Source organism: Delphinus delphis, chromosome 12 (genome assembly GCF_949987515.2).
Source record: "Delphinus delphis chromosome 12, mDelDel1.2, whole genome shotgun sequence".
Lineage (NCBI taxonomy): Eukaryota > Metazoa > Chordata > Mammalia > Artiodactyla > Delphinidae > Delphinus > Delphinus delphis.
In genome coordinates, this window is record NC_082694.2 from 28,351,825 (window position 1) to 28,371,980 (window position 20,156).

General features: G+C 55.1%; 1 protein-coding gene across 1 annotated transcript; it reads right to left on the reverse strand.

Annotated features, from left to right (window-relative positions):
* Positions 1-871: 871 nt before the first annotated feature.
* EMX1 (empty spiracles homeobox 1) lies at positions 872-19,261 on the reverse strand. Its single transcript, XM_060027548.1, has 3 exons — positions 18,235-19,261; positions 12,175-12,359; positions 872-3,603 (listed from the first exon to the last, which is right to left on the reverse strand). The coding sequence occupies exons 1-3, from the start codon at positions 19,259-19,261 to the stop codon at positions 3,436-3,438; spliced, it is 1,380 nt and encodes a 459-aa protein (XP_059883531.1). The 3' UTR covers positions 872-3,435.
* Positions 19,262-20,156: the final 895 nt, after the last annotated feature.

Consider the following 20,156-nt stretch of genomic DNA (forward strand, 5'->3'; position numbering starts at 1 on the left):
CCTCACAAGCACTCACCCTCACACACGCCCCAGACAGCAGATGGGGCGCTTGGGTAATTGGTTAAACCTGTTCCCGATGTCTGGCTCCGCACTGGCAGTGCCTGTCTGACAAGAAAGCTGGCTGGGCCTGCACCGCTCAGCCTGCTGGCCCCCCTGCCCCTCCCCCTGGGCGGCTGCCCCAGAGCAGGGGCTCCAGAGAGGCCTATGGGTCCGGCCCGGCTCCCTCCTGGGCAGAACACAGTTCACGAGGCGAGGGTTCAACAAAGCTGCACGGGAAGCTATCCCAGCACCAGTGAGGAGGAGCTGATGTAAACCAGGGTGTCAAGATGCTGAGAGCAAGGGCCATGGCTGCAGACTGCCCACAGGAACCAAGCTCGGAAAGTCCCACGGTCAAGGGGACGTGAAAAGATCATTCCCTGAAAGGAAGGCACGCAGCTTAGGCCACCAGAGCTGAGGATAGCTCCCTGTGATCCCTCCACTTCAGCCACATGCAACGTGGGGTTCTCAAGGTGCTCGTCAACAATAGCTCAGCCGGTGGGGCTCTGCTGGGGCCCAGGCCAGCCCCACCGAGGGGCCGTGACCGGGCCGGCTTGCTCAGGGAAGGCTACTGAGCGCTGCTGTCTACCCGTCCTCGTGCTCACCTCTGCAGGGCCCTGATCTCCGGAGGGAGGAACGGTCGGGGGAAGGAAGGGAGCATCATTCCTCGGCTGCTTCTCCCCTTCCCAGCTGCATCTGTGTCTCTTCGAGAGAGACTTTGGTTTGTTCCCTGGAGAGGGCCCAAAAACTCCCAAATTAGCAAACCTGGCAAGCCCACAGCTCAGAAAATAGTTCATCCTGATTCCATGTTTTTCAGGCTCACAGAAGCCTTTATTAATGAAGTCACAACACCAATATTTACCGTCTGCGGGGAGAGGCACAACATGAGGGCATGGATGGGAGTGCGGCGGGGACTCCCGCCCCACCCCTTGCGGGCCTGGCCTAGGAAGATTGGCAGGTTTCTCTGGGTCTTTTCCAGCCCTTTATCTGGATGACAGGGGTGCTCTGCTGTGATCTTCCTGCACTCCCTCCCCCACCAAGTGAGAGGAACAATGTATCCATTCCTCCGCCCTGGGATGGTGCCAAAAAATGCCTCCTCTTCTTACCTTCACCCCACCTGTGCATACCTGCTCCCCAGAGGCTATCCAACCTGCCTGGCAGTGAGAGTCCACTGTGAGGTTCAACTTGGACTCCCCCGGTTGATGTCTGGGGAGGGCGTTGGGATGGGACACAGCCCGTTGGTTTCTAGCATTGACTGGACCCAGGAGAGACACTGACAGTCCCAGCAGCAGGACCTTCTGTGCTTTGATCCCTGCATGTGCCCCAGGCAACAAGGCTTGGCCCTTGACTTCTTTCCAATGACTTCAACATTGATCAACCCTCCCGCCCCCAGGACATTCTAGGCGCCAAGAATAGGATAAGTAAAGGCACAGCACAGGCCAAACACGTGGCTCACCGGGGGATGGGGATGACGTGGGTGAGACTGAAGCAGAGGGCACCAGTAGCAAAGGAGGAGAGGCCAAGGGTGGGAAAGAAGGGAGCAGAGTGGGGGCCTGAGGAAGGGGGTGGCGTGGTCCTCTTTGAGCTTGAGGACGAGAACCCTAGCCTCAGCACGCAGGTCCTCCTTTGAAGTGGGCCTCATCCTTGACATCTGCACAAACCTCATTATGCCTCCCACCCCTGCCCTCCCCTCCCAAACCCCCGGGATCCATGTACACTGTTTCCCAAGGTAGAAGAAACCTTGGCTGTTGGTGAAGGTGGGCAATCCTGGAAGACAGCAAGTGGGGCCGTGAGTCAGCTGTGAACACGTTGGGTTTGAGGTGCTGGGGAGTGTGGAGGGCAGCACGCAGCCGGCTCATAGGTTTGCAGCTCAGCAGAGGTTGGCTGGAGGCATTGGCTGGGAAGCAAAGAGAAGTCCCGGAGGTGGATGCAAAGGCCCAGGCAGAGGGCACAGTGAGGGAGGCGGGAGGAGCACGGACTGACCCCGAGGTGGACAGAGGCGACGGGACAGGGATAAAACTGGGGAGGACTCAGAAAGGCAGGAAGAGGTGTCAGAGGTACTGAAGTGAAGGCAGGGAGGGGTGGGGGAGGGAATGGCCAGAAGATGAGGAGCAGTGAAGCCAGACAGGAGTGTGGAGTCTGGCCACAAGGGTGGCAGTAACTGGTTGGTGGCGGTCATGAGCATCAGCCCAATGGTGAGACAGAGGAGGGAGAGCAAGGGGTTGGGTAGCACACGGGAGCTGAAGAGGTAGAGGCAGGTCTGGACATCGTAAGGGAAAGGGTGTTAGGAATACAGGTTTTGTTTCTTAGGATGAAGGAAGACATGATGTGTGACAAGCAGGAAAGACAAGTGGACAAACTGGAGGCAGATGAACTAAAGAGATCAGCGGGTCGGGCCTCGAGCTCTTTGCCAGGCTGGGAGGCCCTGAGCCCTCGGGAACCAGGTGCGAGCTCGGCCTCAAGCGGAGGTCCGAAGCTTTCTTCTGAAGCTTTCATCTGCCGAGAGGGTGGGGAGGGGGGTCTCTCCAGGGACAGGTGAGCATCCTGGTGGGGCCAGGACCTGCGGCAGGGACTGTCAGCCTCTGTGCATGGCGTGCCCTCAACCCAGCCCCCAACACTCCCCGTTTCCTCTGTTTTCCCCTCAACTGGAGAAGCCACCAGAGCCCTACGCATGGGCAAGTACAGACGCTCTCTCCTCCCTGACTCACCTGGGCCTGATTCCCACTGCTCATTAAGTTTGGAGAGACTTGAGCATAGCCTCCCTCAAGACACAGGGTGGTCCTTCCCTACATCTAGCCTCAGGTTCTCTTGCTGTGGAGTTGAAGCTAGAGACCAGGGTCAACCACCAAGAAAGAGGAGTTCATGGACTGAGTCTCCAAGGCCCCACTCCAGGCTCCCAGGCCCTGAACAAGCTTGCTCTACCAGTTCCCCCAGTGGCCCTCAGAGCCGGAATCCACCATGCCAGGCTCGCAGGCTCTGGGGTTGGAGCTGGATGCCTGTGTCATTAAGAGAGAGACTTTTATTATTCCCATAGGGAAGGGAGACACGAGGGGATCACTAAGAACTACAGCGGGTGCCTGGAAAATAAATTAAAACAGAAACGCATCAAAACAAAAAGGAGATGAGAGAAATGGAGAGTGGCTGGGAGGCTGCAGTGGCCTGCAGCCTGCTCAGGCAGGCAGGCTCTCTGAGGAGAAGGTCGAGCAGTCCCGGGCCTCAGCCAGCCCATTTCTTGTCCCTCTGTCGGTGGTGGCCCCAGGCTCCAAGCCCTCTGGGGCCGTGACTTGAGGCCTCCGCGCAGCCTGGCCAAGGAGTGGCCAGAGTCCTGCCGGGCCCGCCGAGGGGCCTGGCCAGCGGCAAGCAGCACTCCGCCCTCGTGGGTTTGTGACCGCCCACACCCTAGTCATTGGAGGTGACGTCGATGTCCTCCCCGTTGGCCTGCTTCGTGGCGATGCGCCACCGGTTGATGTGGTGGGAGCCCTTCTTCTTCTGCTCCGACTCGGGCCCCTCTTCCTCCAGCTTCTGCCGCTTGTACTTTGTCCTCCGGTTCTGGAACCACACCTTCACCTGGGCCAGGGAGGGAGGGGCACAGGTGAGAAACACCCAGGAGGCCCCCAGAGCAGCCACCAGGGCCTCAGCACTCAGGCTGAGCTGGGAGCCGGAGAGGGAAACCGAGGCCAGGGTTGTCTCCTTTGGCCGGTGCCGCCTCATGCGTCTGGAGGTCTGCCCTTCCAGATGCAAATGAGGGGGGCCAGGGAGAGGGCACAGTGGGCCAGAGGGCGGCTGTTTTCCCGTCCCCTCAACAGAGGGAGAGGAGGGGGTCATGGAACCGCCAAGTATCCTGGTTCCTGGAACAGAGAGACCTGGGTCTCTACCAGTTTTCAGAGAAGAGATTAATAATTACTCCTTCTCAGGGTTGATGTGAACAGTAAATGAGGGAATATACAAGAAGCCGTCACACGGGTTCTGATGGCCCGGAGTGAGCCCCATCCCCCAGGGCAAGCCTGTGCTCTTCGTGGCACAAAGAGGCAGAGTGGACACGGCTACCTAACCAGGAGGTGGTGTCCACCCCAAGAGCAGCGCCCAGGACAGCCAGAGCACTCCTAGGGTCACGGACGCTGCTGCTCGAGGCTCTAACTTCTCATGCTGTCTAGGTTAGTCCGTTTCACCAGAGGACCCCGTCTTAGCAACCTCAGGTGGAATTCCAGAGGGGCTCTGGGGAAGGTGGTGCCGAAGGGCAGGGTTAGGAGGCATGGATGGTTTCCTGAAATGACAGCACATTTAAAAAGCAGGTAGGTTTAGCCAACTGCAGTTGGAGTGATCCACGGTGCCCATGCAGGTGGTGAGCGGTAAGTCGTGTGTGTGGCATGAGGATGGGCACCTCAGTTTGGCAGCAGCAGTGACTGCTGAGGGGAGATCCTTGAATCCCGGGCAGGCCTAAAGGCAAACCTCAGAAACACTACCCACTTCGGCCCCTGCTCCCTGAGAACGGGTGAAAAGTACAGGTCGTAGGCTTAAAGCCAAGCGGCGCAAGCCAAAGCAGGCCTGGCATCCGGGCCAGGGAGGAGCTTCGTGCCCAGGATGCCCCACTCTCACATTTCCCAGACACTCCCCTCTGTCCCCTCCATGGAGCCAACCCAACCCAGGGCTCCTCCGACAGCCCACCCCTCCCCAGGGTTTCCATGGTACCATCTGCCTTGCCCGTTGAATTTTGAGCATGAGGATAGGTGTGAGGGCAGCCAGTGGTCAATGACACACAGAGCAGCCAGCCAGGGACAGGAAGAGATGAGGTACCTGGCCTTGGTGGACGGCGAGGGAAGGCCTTCTTCCCTCATTTCCAGAGCTGGCTTCAAACCCATTGCCTGCACGTCCCAGCTCAGATAGATGGGGAGGATGGCAGATGCTCCAGGCGCAGGGCTTCTGGATTCCATGCCCACCTTTCCTTGGGCACAGGGCTAGCTGGGCCCTGGGTGGTTCCCGGCACAACCATTTGGCAGCCAGCCTGGCCCCTGCCCCCGGCCCTGGAGCCCACTGTGACTGTGCCAGCCCGTAGGCGGGTGAGCTCGCCGACTCCTGTGCAAGGCTTGTGTGTGACTCAGGCCTGGGGCGGTGTTCCTGAGAGCCCGAGGGGCTGGCTGAGGGCTAAGCATGGCCAGCCTGGTGATGCGTGATTTGGGGCAGCACGAGGGACACAGGGCCCCTTTCTGCACCTTCTCCCTCCCACACACACTCCCCAGTCTCCTTCCAGAAGGAGACTTGCCTCTAGTGGGATGGACCTAGGCTGCTACTCTTGCCCAGCATCACTGGCCCAAAGAAGGAAAACTTCTTGGGCACAGGGCACAGGGTATGTTTTCACACCAGGGCTGGTTTCCTGGTACTTACAAATGAAAAGCAATTCTGAAGACTTTCTCCATGAAAACTACTAGGGTCAAGGAGGCAGCTCTCCAGAAACAGGGACAAAAACTCTCTCCCCAGGCAGCCTGGCTATCTTCCGGAGAACAGCCTTGGGCTGAGTGTCCAGATGCTGTTTACAAAGACTGTAATAACAAGGGGATGCTTATGACTTAGTAATATCAGTGAAAGCTGCAGGACGCACAGTTTGGGCACAGTGTGATCACAACCATGGAAGAACAAAGCCTGTGCATGGAGAAAAAAGACTAGAAGGAAATGTACCCAAAGTATGGGTCACTTGTCTTTCTTCTTTCCACTTTTCTGACTTTTCTTTAATGCATTACTGAAAACAATTGCCAGTCATTTTTTATTTGGAAAAAGAAAAGGAACTGGGCTCCGAATGTAGTAAGAGATGAGAGTGACACCCCAGCCAGGCAACACTGAGGTCACCCCAGAACCCCTTCCCTAAAGGACAGAGGACCTAGAAAGGAACCAGGTCACATACTGTGGGTACCAGCGCAGTGGGAGCGGCCTTAGGAGGCCTGCTTATTTTGCACTGCCTCCCCTCAACACCAGCATGCTACTCACCTTTCAAGTCCAGGGCGTACTTGGGGTACTGGCTGGAGGAACCCCTCACCCATCTCTGAGCCCTCTGGGTTTGGGGAGAGAGAGGTTCCTTGTGGCCGCCCAAGTTCCCACCTCACTCAATGTCTCTCAGTTTTTCTGATAAGCGAGATCCTTCCAAGAGTCTCTACTTTTGTCTGAGTTACACCACCTGGAATACTCTTACTTAGTCTTCGAAACCCTCCTCCCTTGTTCCTAGACTGGATGTGCCCCAACACCTGTCCGTAACTCCTTAGTGCTTTTTTCTGTCTCAGTAACAATGACCCCAGCAACATGTTAATTTATTTGCCCAAACCTCTGTGTCCTCATCAGATGGTACAGGAACCAGGAGAACGAAAGTGGTGTGTTAGCTGGCTTTGGAGGCCCAGTGGGCATGTCCCAGGTATGTTCAGCCAGCGGGGCAGAGGTGAAGTGACCTAGCCCTATGCTCTAGGAAAGAGGCGCTTGGGCCAACCTGGAAAACAGGAGAAAATCAATGGTAGAGGGATTGAGGTCTAATTGGAAAGGGGCTTTTGAAAGTGCTAACTGCTGCAGAGATGGGATCTTTTTTGGGCTTAGTTCAGTGGACACTTCTACAAGAGGGTCAGTTCTTAATTCTTCATGCTGTGGAATGGATTAACCACTTCTTGGGGGGGGAGGTGGAGAGGAAGATCCACTGTTGAGGGGACAAGGGTCAGCTTGAGTCAGGTAGGATAAAGAAGTTAAAACTGCTGCGGATGAATGAATGAAGGCATTAAGGCATTAGCAGATTGATCACTGGACGTATTAATGAATGAAAACGTGCATGAGTGAATGGACACATGAACTTACAAACAAGCAAACTACAACTCCAGCCAATGTTTCAGACTTTACCTTTGAATGAACCAGGTATGCATCCCTTCTTTCCCACCCCTCCCCATCTTAGCCCATCCCAAATGGGAGAGTCCGTGGCTCCTGGCCCCTGCATACTTTCAGGTGAATACCTGTCTTCTCATCAAGGAGTTCAAAAACCTCTATCAAGGGACATCTGAGTCTTGTAACTCTGATACAAGAAGTTCCTCCTTATGTCCTACTGTTGTCTCTTCTGTTTTAATTTAAGCCTGTGTCCTCCTATTCTGTCATCCTCAGACACAGAGAAAGTCCTCATACTAGAGAGAAGCTTAGCGACATCAGTCAAGCCACTGCTCAGCCTGCTCACCCCCCTGCCCTCTCCGCTGGGATCCACTTCCTAACATGACCTGCTCTCAGTGTCAAGCCCAATGCCATGCGAAGCTCAGCTCCCACCCCACCAAACCGAGGTCACCTCTGACTCCCCATCAACTAGAGTCTGAACTCTTCCTGAGATTTCTCAGTTCCTCCTCTCTCAGTCCACCCTGGATGCTTGCCCTCACTCTCAGGGAGACATCACAAGATTTGCCTCCTCGCTCAGGACCACACCCTCAGAGAATCATTCCAGTCTCCCTTATCTCCCGTGCCCTCTCCTGCCTCCCACTGGACTCCCTGAGTTTCAGAGGTGTAGAAGTTCTTGGAGAAGAGCCAAGACTTAGAACACACAGTGAGCCAGTAACCTTTCCCTAAAATTCAAGTCCCTAGGATATCTCCCTCTCAGCCATCTCCCAAAAGGCAGATGTTCCAGGCAGGAAGTCTTCTTACCATGCCCCTGGGGGGATAATCTCATAGGCAGGTGACCACACACTCCTGCCTCCTAAGACCCCACCACCCATGCTCTCAACTCCCAATCCGTCTTAATCTCAAAGCCTCCCCTTTCTTCCTACCAACCCACACATCCCTCCAAACCTTGCATGTCTGCGGCCTCCCAGGGGATTTCTACCAATGCAGCTCTCCCCTGACTCCCTCAGTCCACAGCTGTGGCTTCAATGGGACTCCAGTCACTCACCCCTCACATGCCCCGGCACTGCATGAGGAATCTCCAAGGCTAAGACACCACGCTTTTCCCTCACAGTTTAGCTCAGCTAAACTGAGCCAGGGAAGGTCAAGAAACACCTCCTGAACTGTTCAGAGCTGGAGGAGCGGCTGGAAACACTAACCAATCAATCAGCTGAAGCAACCAAAGGCTTTCTCTCACTCCCCCAAAACTAATGTGCCCCTCCCCACACATGCACAGAAGCTCACAGAGGCACTCCATGCCACGTGTATATAGGATAGCACCTGACCTTTGGGCATGGATCACACTAAGCCCACACGTGCTCCACATTATGGGCATACATATGTTACATACACCCATTACACACACACACACACACACACACACACACACACACACACACACACGCGAGGCTCTGATCTGACCCAGGCCCGAGTCTGCCCCAACAGCCACCAGGACTGAAGCTTAGATGGGCTTCACTCCAGTCAGACTCCTGGCCTGCACAACAGTGAGGAACAAATAATTAGAGCCAGAAGGAAGACCTAGCCCTTGCCCAGGGCCCCTCCCTCCACCTCCTGGATTAACCCACGGCCGTCCCAGTACAAATACCCCACACGCAACAAAACTATAGCCCTACCCCAGCAAAGCATCTCAGGTTGCCCACCCCCAATATCCCATGCTAGAGCTTTGGGCATACAGACACCCCTGAACTCTGAACTAAGACCCCCACACCAATCTGCTTAACGCTCCCAGAAGTTTTATCCATGAAATGGTAAATAAAACTCGATCATCTAGATCAACAATCAGCTATGAAAGTGTAAGGGAATGATAGAAGGAGAGGGACAGAAAGGGAGCAGTGACGGTAGAGAGTGAGGGAAATGACTGATAAAGTTAACATATGGATAAGTATACAATCAAGAGAAACTTGCCCGTTCATTCGATACATATTTATGGAGCACCTACTTTTTGCTGGTCACGGAGCTGGGCCTTGGAGCACAGCGAGAAATAGGAAGGCTTGGCCTCTGCCTCCCAGAGCTGAGATGCTCAGGCCTATTGTTTATCAGGATCACCCAGAGAGCTGTTTTAAAATCTTTCCGGGGTCCCATCCTGGAACTCCTAAGAGAATCTCCTGAGCAGGGTCCAGGAATCTGCATTTTAAGATTTCTTTGAGAGACGGATGCAACCAGTGTACAGACTGACATTTGGACATGGAAGATTATTAAACAATAGCAAAGTCCTATAAATATTATGATATGCGGGAGATATGCTGTGAGTTCTGAGAACCTGGAGGAGGGATTATACAGAAACACAGAGAAGTAGAATATAGATGAGCCAGAAGCTCAGGGCTGAAAAGAACCCTGGAGTTCATTTCATTCAATCTTTCAGATCAGCAACTGAGGCCCAGAAAAAAAAGACAAAGTGAGAGCTGATGAGGTGATGATAACCATTACAGACATATGCATACACCGTCAGCTGCTAAAGATCTATAGAGATGGAAGTTTGAGACGGATGGTAGATATACAGAAGGTAAAACAGAGTAGATGATAAAGAGATAATCAACAGTTGGGTAAATAGGAATTGTTGTTAAGAAGAAGATAGAGTTAATTAAAAATAGGAAATATAAATTAACCAGCTTTGCAGAGGCAGTTTATTGAAAGCAGACAGAAGTACATGGCTAGATATAAAATAGCTCTCTGTGAGAGATGAATATAGATATTGACGGTACAAGTAGATGGCAGGGGGCTGATGGGAGTGACTGATGCTTGACAAATAGCTGATAGCTAGAAATGACAGGTCAGCCTGCCTGGCAAAAACAGAGAGATAAATAGATAATTAGTTAGTTATATAGCCTAGGTCTTAATGATAGTTACGAGAGGGACAGAAAGACAGCTCTGGTGATGAAAAAGACTGAATTAAGAGTCAGGAATTCCAGGTTTGGATCTTATTATAACGCTAATTTGACATATTACTTTCAACAAAAGGAAGGGAAGCACTGGGGATGAGAATTAATCTTATTTGAGTTCATATTAGGTGCCTTTAATCCTTAAACAACCTATTTTATGGATGAGGAAAACAGAACTCAGAGAGGTTGAGTAACTGGCCCAAGGTCACACAGTCAGTTAGCAGGGAGGCAGATACTGAAATCCCATCTGCCTGCACGGGGTGCTCTGCCTAATTCATCTCTCCATCTCAAAGGCCTCACCTGGAAAGACAGGACTCTACAAGGAGGTTTCTCAGGCTTAAATCTCCCACAGTTCTATTATTTTGTTTGTTTGTTTCATATGCTTAACCAGCTCATTTATAGACGGAAGAAGATTAGCTATGCATTTTGATCGTTAGTGAAGCTGGGTACATTTTATTTTCTATCTGGTTTTGTTTTAAATATATGTTTAAGCACCTTATAATAAAAATGAAAAAGAAAATCATTGGGTTTACTAACTGGCATTGTTAGGAGCAAATATTAACAGGCAGGTAGGTTCAGTTGAAAGAAAGTCAATTAAAAATGCTCTGGCTGAGCTAAAAAATTGAAAGTTTAAAAACAATGACATTATTTCAACAAGTGTTAATCTGTGGGTGGTGAGCTTATAAACGGTTTTGTTTTCTTACACTTCTGCAATTAAAATTTAATAACTAATACTTTTAAAATGAAGTTAACTATAAATACCATTCTTAAACTGACACCTTGTTTTAAACAACAATTTTAAAACACTGTTTGCCAAGAGGGAAAAGGGGGTATTATTTTATTAACTTCTTTTTTAAAAAAACATATCTTTCTTTAAAACGTTTTTAAAATTAAGTCCGTTGTTTTGTAAGCTTTATCTCTGCAGTTAGAACAGCCCAGCTAGCAAATCTGAAAAAGCCCGGGTCCTGCCACGGAGATGGGAGCAATGCATTGATGAAATAGGGCATCAGATATATAGGACAATAGATACCAAAATGCGACGTGAGCGGCAAAGAGTGAGGTCGGGGCTGCAGGATGCTGGGGACGAAGTTTGGGTTTGGACTCCCTCACGACGCCTTCCGTCTATCCTCACTGCTACCCGGGAGACCCCAGGCTGCACACACACCCCACCCCCACCTCCAGTCGGACGCCTTCTCACTGTCCAGGACTAGGGTGGAGGACGGCGGTGTAAGAGGGGCGAGGCGAGCAGAAAGGGGAGCGGAAGATGAAATGCCGGCGGGCGAGAGCTGCTGGGCCTCGCCAGCCGACCTCTCTCTTTGCAAATCTGGGCGCTGTCAGGGACAGAAGGGAGTTAAGGTCTCCCGAAGCCCATTCAGATACTGAAATCCGCCTCCAGGGCAGCAGCCAGCCACCCCCGCACGTTGGACTCCAGGCGGACTAAGAGCTTAGCGGTGCTTCCAGACAGCATTTATTTATGGCAAAGTCTTTACTTACAATAAACCCAAATCTGCCTCCCTATAATTCCCTTCTAGTTCTTTAAATTTTTTTTTCTAATTATCAATTACAAAAATACTACGTGGTGATTGTAATTTCACCCAGTTCAAACCCCTTCAACTCCATTGCAGTTTATTCCCTCCCCAACGCAACAGCCCTTCAAGTGATTGGAAACAGGTCCTGAGCACCAGAATCTGCTTTCCCACCGTTCCCAGGCCCCGCCAACGCCCGCGCACACACGCCACAGTTTCAGAGCCCTGCCAGCCGGGCTGGGCAGAGATCAGTGCCCCCCTTGGACCCCCAGCAGGGCTGCGCGCTCCCGCCTAATCCCTCTGCTTCTGATGTTTATAGCCTGAGGACACGTGGGCTTTCTCCCCACAGCACACCCGCTGGGGGACAGCGAGGCCTCCGCCGCTTTGCCCTTGCACAGCAGCGAAGCCAGTGCGAGACAGGCCTGGGCACCCCACACACCCCTGAGCGCCCCCGGAACAGTGCGGGAGAAGGGTTGCAGTAACCGCAGGGCTGAGACGGCGCCAGAGGGCCCCGGGTGGGCGCGGAGTGACCGCGGCTTGGGCGCTCAGCGCTCGGGCGGCTCCCGAGGGCGCCAGCCGCCTTCTGGCAACTGGCATCTCCTATGGGCTATGGGAGTGGGGTCGGGATAAGGTTTGATCCCAACCTCCCGGTGGGTCCTTAGTGCTTAATAAAAGTCCTGTGGCCTCTTCGAAGTTGCATACAGTCGGAGGGAAGACAGGCGTGACGGGGGCGCCGCAGGGGTAGCGGGAGAAGCTGGGGAAGGCTGGGGGCGAGGCCGGCCGCTCCGGCCCCCCCTCCACCCGGCCCCCGGCGCAGCGCGGATCATTACCTGCGTCTCGGAGAGGCTGAGGCTGCCGGCCAGCTGCTTCCGCTCGGCGCCCACCACGTAGTGGTTCTTCTCGAAGGCACGCTCCAGTCGCAGAAGCTGCGAGGGCGAGAAGGCCGTGCGGATCCGCTTGGGCTTGCGCGCGAAGGGGCCGTGCAGAAGCAGCCCGTCCTGGGGCACGTCGCTCGCTGCGGCCGCGCCGCCGACGGCAACACACGCAGATACAGACAGAGAGAAGGGCGCCGTGAGCCGCAGTCCGGCCAACGGGCCGCCCGCGGGAGCCGGCCAAGCTACTCATCGCACCGCGCTCTCGCACACGCCCCGGAGTGCTCCGATGCCCTCTCCAACCCTTGACACACGCATTTCTCTTTCTCTTTTGCCGCCCCTTCTGTAAGTCCACTCCCTTTCCCAACACCTCCCGGCTGAGGGGGCTTCGCAGAATCGCAGCGCTGCGGATCACTGTTAGGCCAGGAGGTGGGCCCAGGCCTGGTGAGGCCCAAATCCACAGTGCCTGGAGCAACCTAAGAGGCCAAGGAGTGGGAAGCTCTTTTTGTCGGCTCGCCCCGTCATGTCTCCCTCAAAGTGGACCAAGAGCAGAAACGGGGCTGGGTGTCAGGACAGTGGTAAGGGGAACAGCCAGGTTGTTAGGCATCCCCCTACCAAATACAGATTCAAGAACTGGAGGGTATCCCAGGAACTCTCCCTTCACACCTGCTTAAACCAGCCTTGCAACTAAATGCTCAGGCTACTAGCCCATAGAAAATTCCTTCCAACAAGCCAAGGCTCTGCCTTGCAAGTGGTAAAAATAGGCTAGGGGCTAAGTCAACATCCAGGCAGCACCTGTAGGTCTAAAGTTAGGTTTCTTCTTCCCGGCTTTCCCACCTTTCTCCCGTCAGGCCTTCAGGTAAAATCCTCTTCCCACAGGAGACTTACTGCTCTCTGGTGGAAAAAGGCCTTGCTTCATCCCTGAATAATCCGCTGCTGAAGAAACATGTGTATAAATATCTAGACGTCATTTTTCTCTCTAATATATATAGATATAGATATATTGGTTTCTGCATGGGCGTGTGTAAATACATGCTCCAGCCTCTCTACTGTCTTCTTCTCCTATCTACCATACAGGATTTTCAAAGAGGGCAACTGTCCCTGGGCAAATGTTAGCCATCATGGGGACTCAGCTCGTACGTGCAGGAGGAGGGGCTGACATTGGGCTGGATGGGGCTGAGGTGGTGGGGTCAGGAACTACAAAAGTGAAACTAGCTTCCACCCACAGCCCCAGTCTCAGTGAACTCCCCCCCCCACTAGGCCTTCACACCACCTCTGGTTTGGTTGCACATGCCAACAAGACTGGAAACAGGCCCTGACATCGTCCACGGAGCCTCATGCAGTGGCACATAACAGTACCCTGACCCACCAACAATGCAGAGCACTAGATGAAATGTTTTGACAGTTAGTTGTTGAGATTGACTGATCCAATTAATTTCTTCAGAAACGGCCACTTGTTTGACTCAATTTGATTTGTTGTTTCATTTTTTAAGACAATTGTTTGGATAATTCGGTTGAGATCTCCCATCTCTGGAAATATCTCTGTAAGTGAATCAAGGGCACATAATTGAGATACTATGGCTAAAACTCTCCAGGTAACTGTTCATATCCCTCTGCTGGTGGAAACTGCCGGACATGACTTTCTCCACGTCCATGGGCTTTGGACACCTACACAGGCGAACTTTATTGTTGGGGTTTTCTGTGGAACAGCATTGCCTAGGAATGAGGGGCTAGTGCCTGGGGGGAGACAGAGTTGCCTGAGAGGGAGAAGCCACTAACTTCCAGTCACCTTATCCATTTCAAGTGGCTGGATCTGTGCTGCTGTAAAAGTGAGTGGGATCACATCATAGGAAGATGGAAGGAGGACACCCTGCCCATTGGGCCCTTCAAGGAGGGGGCAGATCCAGGGCTCTCAGGCCTGACAGAAGGAAGAGAAGTTTAGCTTGTGGTGGTGGAGGGGACAGATGATCAGGGGAGGTGGTCTGGCAGAGAGGGGTAAAAGGGAGAGAAAGGAGAAGAATGATCCAGTTGGGCATAAGAAGGATTAAGGCCTCAAGTGAGGGCCAGTGTGATAGGCCAGAGATAGAGAGGTGGGTGGGAAGCAAACACTTCTTCCTGATGTTAAAATAAATTGCCTCAAAAAAACAGCAGCATTCTGAGCTCAAGTCAAATACCAACAGTGGTTTCCTCTGGACAAATGAGCTGAAGAGGGAGAGAAAGCCCAGCCCTGTGATCGCAGGGTTTGGCCTCAGCAGCGTGACTGGCCCAGATTGGTCAGAAGTGAAGTGGCAGCGTGGAGAGACCAGGGAGTTGTGAGTGAATGGGATGCAGAAGTGTGGGGCTGAGAAAGCAGGACTGCAGCCTGCCTCAGTGTGTGTGATTTGATGGCTATTTTGTAATTTCGTGGTGTGTGTTGGTCACTTGTGTGGTAGAGTTCTCTATGTTTGTCTTTATAAACCCAAAGTGGAGGATGGAAGCAACAAGCTCCTCCTGACATACACGTCTCTTTGCTTCAAGTCAGGCTATTTTAGGGGAAAGGTAGGTTGCTTGAGGTCTCCGTCAACTAGAGAGAGAATAGCCCCAGTTCACTGTAATGCCCTGAAGGGACAGAGAGCATGTATCCTGTAGTCTGTGTTGCATGTGCAGAAACACAGGGGTCCTTCTGACCCAACCAAGAAGCAGCAGAGGCCAGAAAAAAGTATTCAAGATGTTGATTAGTGATGACAGATTTGATTTCAAAAGAATCAGGGCTCTTTCCTGTAAGGAAGAGTATGTTTAGTACAAAACTGAGAAACTCACCAATAGCTGCATGTTTGTGTAAGAACTAGGGTGGTGCCTATGAGCCTGGGCCACTCTCACTCTGACCTATGGAAAGGGGGCCTCAAACGTCCCTACCAAGGCTTCAGTTTCCCTTAATTGGATCACAAGGGCAGAACAAGCTTGGAACTGGGTTGCCGTGTGGCCTGTTTAGATGCAGTAATTCTGGGCTCTGAGAGTGGGCTGTCAGTTTCAGACAAGGACAGGTGGAAAAGTGGAAAGGGGCTGGCTTAGTCTTTCCTGGAGCTAGTAACTGTACCCCACCCGCCCGCTTTCCTCCAGCCTTCTCTGCGGGCCCCTTTAAGGCACTGGCTGGGACCTAGCAACGGAGGTTCCCAGGAGTGAGGCGGCAGGAGGTGGGAGCTAGGGGTTCGAAGGCCCGGGGCTCGAGCTCCAGCTGCCTCCTGGAGAGGCCGAGGCAGACTGGGGGCTCTGGGCCGGATGGCGGGGCGGAGGGGCCTGGGGCTACGAGACGGAGAGGCCCGCACGGCAACGGAGATAACCTCTTTCCCCCTCCTCCGGCCGGAACAAAGGCGCCCTTTGAAGCACCGGCCCATTACCACCACCAGTCCCAGAGGGCCTTGTCTCCCACGGCCCCCTCCCGACGCTGCTCCTCGGCCTGGAAAGTTCCTGCTGTCCGGGGGAAATAGCACCGAAGTGCGGCTAACTCGTCGTCTCCACCAGCTCCTCCCCTTCAGGTCTCGAAAGCCGCCCCCGTCTTCGGCGTCCCGCCGCCTGGTCCCGACCATCCCGCGCTGGCTTTTCCTCTCCCACCGCCTCGCTCAGCGAAGAAGCCGCTTCCCTGCGCGCCGGGACCGCGCTGCTGGAGAGCGCTGCGCACTGAGCGCAGACGCGTTCCTTTTCGTTCATGTAGGGTTTCGCTTCTTGCATTAAAACGGGGCTGAAATGAGCATCGCAGAGACCCGGTTCTCTAGAAAACGCGGCGCCGGAGGGTCTGAAATGGCTCGGCTCGTAGCCCCGAGGGCCCGCGGGATCGCAGGACTCAAGGGTGCCCGGGCCGCAGGGGTCTGCCCCGACGATGACCGGCCCTGAAGCCAAAACTTCTTAGGATTCGAAAAGTCCTTCAGTGCCCAACGGATTCCGTGTTCACCAATGCGACCACATTTGGCTCCATCTCCGCGTCCAGACACAGTTCTTGGGAGAAAAATGCAACCGTTTTTGCAACTCGACAACGTGCCCGCCGGGACTGACGGCTCAGGGAGAGGCGGCAAATTCCGAGAGGGTTTTGCGGAGGATTTATTCGGCCTCGTCTGACTGGGGATGCTCAGAGCTGGAGCCGGATCTCTCGCAAGGCGCCCCCGACGCTTGGCGCCCCCGGCCCTCGCACCCTAAGCCCGCGCGGGCGAGGCCAGAGGCGGGAAAGGTAGCACGGAGGGCGTGGAGCGCCGGGTCCAAAGCCGAGGGCGTCGCCGGGAGGCCATCTCCGAGTGAGCAGAGACTACAGGTGTCAGGACCAGCTCTGCCCTCTTCTCCGAGCCCCTGTCTCTGTACTAGCCTCTTAAACGCTGGTCCCTCCGCCGCCCCGGGCCCGAAGGTTCACAAACAGCCGCGACTCTCAAATTGGCCCGCGGTCGCGAGGTTTAGAGACCCAGGCTGGGGACCCAGTCCATGGAGGACCGAAGTGGTTTGCTCAATTTTAAACAATACTTCATTTTACCAGTAAACATATATTTTAATTGACAGGTTTCTTTCCCATAGCGGCTGACACCATAGGCTTCTCCCTCCCCGCCCAATGATTTGGGCAAATCTTTGAAATCCCCTGGGCAGACAAAACTGCCCACAAAGATTCTTGTTCAAATAATTACATTATCTTATTTTGTGGGATCTGTTGGGTCAGTATCCTTTGACCAGATAGGACTGAGAAAACTGTCTGACAAATCGGGGCCCGGGAAAGCGGCTTTCCGTGAAAACAGTTAAGCAGCTATAGCGAAAGCTTCCAGAGATCATTTTTCTTCTGTTAGCTAGATAATTGTACCCAATATCCAGTTTATTTTGACTGTGTACACCCAGTTTACCCTCGGATTAGCTCCAGGAGCCAAAGCTCTAGCCACATCCTTTTCATTTGTTTTGCTAAAATCAGGGTTACCTAGCTCTGAGTCATGGAACCTCATAAGACTGAGGTCCGGTCTACACTAACAAAATAAAACCAGAAACTAAACCAATTACTGCACAAATTAAGGACACTCCAAAAAAACAAAAAAAGAAGAAGAAGAAAGAAAAGAAAAACTCCAACAAATTCAAAGAAGCAAACGAACTCCAACTAATGGAACTCTTTCTTGGGAAAGTCAGATCATTGAAACCTGTGTGTGTGTGTGTGTGTGTGTGTGTGAGAGAGAGAGAGAGAGAGAGAGAGAGAGAGAGAGAGAGAGAGAGAGAGAGACCGAGACCAGTGGGGGATCTTCTTTAGCAAACCCACTGCCCAGTGCAGACTAGGGGGCTCAGACTGTCTAGGACCTTAAAAGCCCTCTGCCCCCGCCCCCTGCCTGGGAGGATTGCTGTTGGTCCCCCAGCAGCCGGTGGGTTCCCGGAGTCGGCGAGCGGCGGAGGAAGCCAGTTTGCTATTTCAAACCTTCCCACCCTAGGTCCGAGAAGCACGTGTGACTTGAAGAAGTCGGGTCGAGGTTGCTGACAAACATCCCAAGACAGCAGAGCACTCACCACTGAACATTAACTCTCCAGTTTGCCCTCCCCTCTGCCCCTTCTTCCCACAGACCCGGGGCACGCAGGTGGACTTTCCCCTGCCTCCAAGCGCCGGTGAAGGCGGATCCCTGGGAGTTGGTGGTGGAAATGCGAAGCATGGTCCCAGGTCCAGCTGGGTCACAGGCAGGGCGGCGGGCGCTGCGCTGTCTGGGATGGGACTGGCTCAGCCAGGAGAGATTAAGGCAGGCCGCAGAGAGGAACAGGAGAGGCTCCAAGGATGAGCCCGGGCTTGGCGTCCGGACCGGCATCGTTCTTGGGAAAGCCTAGAGGTCCCAACCTGGTTCTCTGGGAGGTAACCCAACGCGGCAGAAGCGCGGATGGATTTGGCGTGGCTCGTCCCTGCTTAAGAATCGGCCTTTGCAGACCCGCAGCCTCATCGGCAACAACTTCTGAACGGCCCCGCACGCCCCCGAGCCTCCCCGCGCCACCTCAGCACGGGCGCCAGCCGGCCGCCGAGGCGGGCACAACGTGGGCACTCACCCTGAAAGCGGTGGCCGAAGAAGCGGTTTCGCAGCACCCAGGGATAGAAGTGCAGAGGGTCCCGGTGCTGGGCGCCGAAGAAGGAGTGCGGGGGCTGCAGCGGGGAGGCGCCCAGCTGGTGCGCCGGGTGCACGGTCAGCGCAGGGTGGTTCATGGCCTCGGGGAACACGAGCTCGGGCCCGCCGTAGAGCGAGCGGCCGGCGCCCGCGGCGGCGGGGAAGCCGCTCACGAAGGCCGCTTCGGCCGCGCCGGGGTGAGGGTAATTGAGCGCCGTGGGCCGGAGCGGCTCCTCCGAGGCGGCCGCCGCCAGGGGATGGGAGCCTGCACCCCCGCCGCCAGTGCCCCCGCCGGTGCCGCCGTCCTTGGCCACCAAAGACTCGATGGTAAAGCCGCGCTTGGCTGTGGGCTGGAACATGGTCGCGGCCGCCAGAGCCGAGCGAGGCAGCCGGGCGCTGGGGAGCGCTCCGCGTCCTGGCGCCGCCGCCGTGCGGGGTGTGCACCCAGCCAGGCACATGCACACACACCAGCACCCCTCACCTCCCCCGCCCGCCCGCCCGCGCTCAGCCCCTGCCCACGAGCCAGGCGCGGAGCGGCGAGGGGTGTGCGAGCCAGTGAACGGAGAGTCGGGCCACGGCGCGCAGCTAGGCTCGCCGGCCTCTGCGGCCGAGCGGGCAGCTCCCGGCGCCTGCACTGGCGCGGGCTCCGTGCGATGCTGCGAGCTGCCTCTACGGCCTGGGGGCTGAGCCCGGCCCCCTCCCTCCCGAGTCCAGCCAGGACCGACCCCCGCCCCCGGTCCTCCCAGCACTGTCCAGCCCTGGCTTGGCCACCGCGATGCGAGGCGAGAGTTAGCGGGCACCTGCCCCGAGCCCGCCCATTGGCCGCGGCTCACCTGCCCCAAGGTGGGGGGCGGGGCGGGGCGGGGCGAGGGACAGCGGGTGGGGACGGAGCAAGCAGTCGGAGGCAAAAACCGGACTGGAGCTTGTGCGGGGCGATCTAGGCCTCCTCCCCATCTCGCGTCTTCTCTCATCTCCGCCCTTTTAGCAGAGTCTGGCTGCCGCCGCAACCGTCTCAACCCGCGCGGGAGCCGAAGGTGGCGTATAAGGGACCTGGGGCTTGGGAGAAACTCCAACCCCAGTCCCCAGTGTGTAAATCAGTTGAACCCTCTCCAGTTCGTCCCGGGATGTCGTTTCAGTTCTCAGATAACTTGGATCCGAGTGGAATGTGGGTGTTTGGAGTCCAACAAATAGGTTCTCCCGAGAACCAGCTCCCTGCTCCCCTGGCCTCCAGGACCCTCGGGATCACCCACCATCCGTCTCCTGGGCCGCAGTCTGAAGCCGCGGCCTTGGTCGTGAGGTTTCGCGTTTTCTGGGTGTTATGGGTGACAGCTCCGGAAAGGGGTCGCGCAATTCTTTTCACAAGGGCCCCCCGGGCCGGGGACAGCGCTGGAGAAGATAGCGGAGCGGTCCCCCTGCAGTCATCAAGCTGCAGTTCTCAGGGCTTGGAAGGAGCTCCTTGGCCCAGCCACAGACACCGCGGCCGGCTCGTACCGGGACGCAGGGCGATCTGCTTTCCTCCTCTTCTCTGGTCGTGGGGCTCAGGTGCAGGTGGGCCAGGCCAGGCCGGGGCCTTGAAGACACTGTCTTAAATTGGAGGTGGCCGAGCAGTCTAAAGCCATCCCCAAGAAGACATACCGGCTGTCCCGGGAACATAGCGGCCGCCTGGCCTCCCCCGACCCCCACCTTCCCCCCGCGCCCGCGGAGCAGCGGACTACTCCGGCCAGTTTCCATTTCGTGCACTAATTCTCCGGGGATAAGAGGGCAGTTGGGAAGGAGAACCAATACTCAGAAAACTTTTTCATCCGGGCCTTCCAGGCCGCAGGAAAACACCGCATTCAGGCCTAGGAAGGCGTTAGGCGGTGATAG

Excerpts from the sequence above, each read along its gene's own strand:
- EMX1 (XM_060027548.1), bottom strand. The coding sequence starts at position 19,261 with ATGAGAGAAGACGCGAGATGGGGAGGAGGCCTAGATCGCCCCGCACAA. Across the intron at positions 12,360-18,234 it reads CTTCGGCCACCGCTTTCAGG|CGAGCGACGTGCCCCAGGAC; the intron begins GTGAGTGCCCAC and ends GCGCGGCCGCAG. Across the intron at positions 3,604-12,174 it reads TCAGCCTCTCCGAGACGCAG|GTGAAGGTGTGGTTCCAGAA; the intron begins GTAATGATCCGC and ends TCCCTGGCCCAG.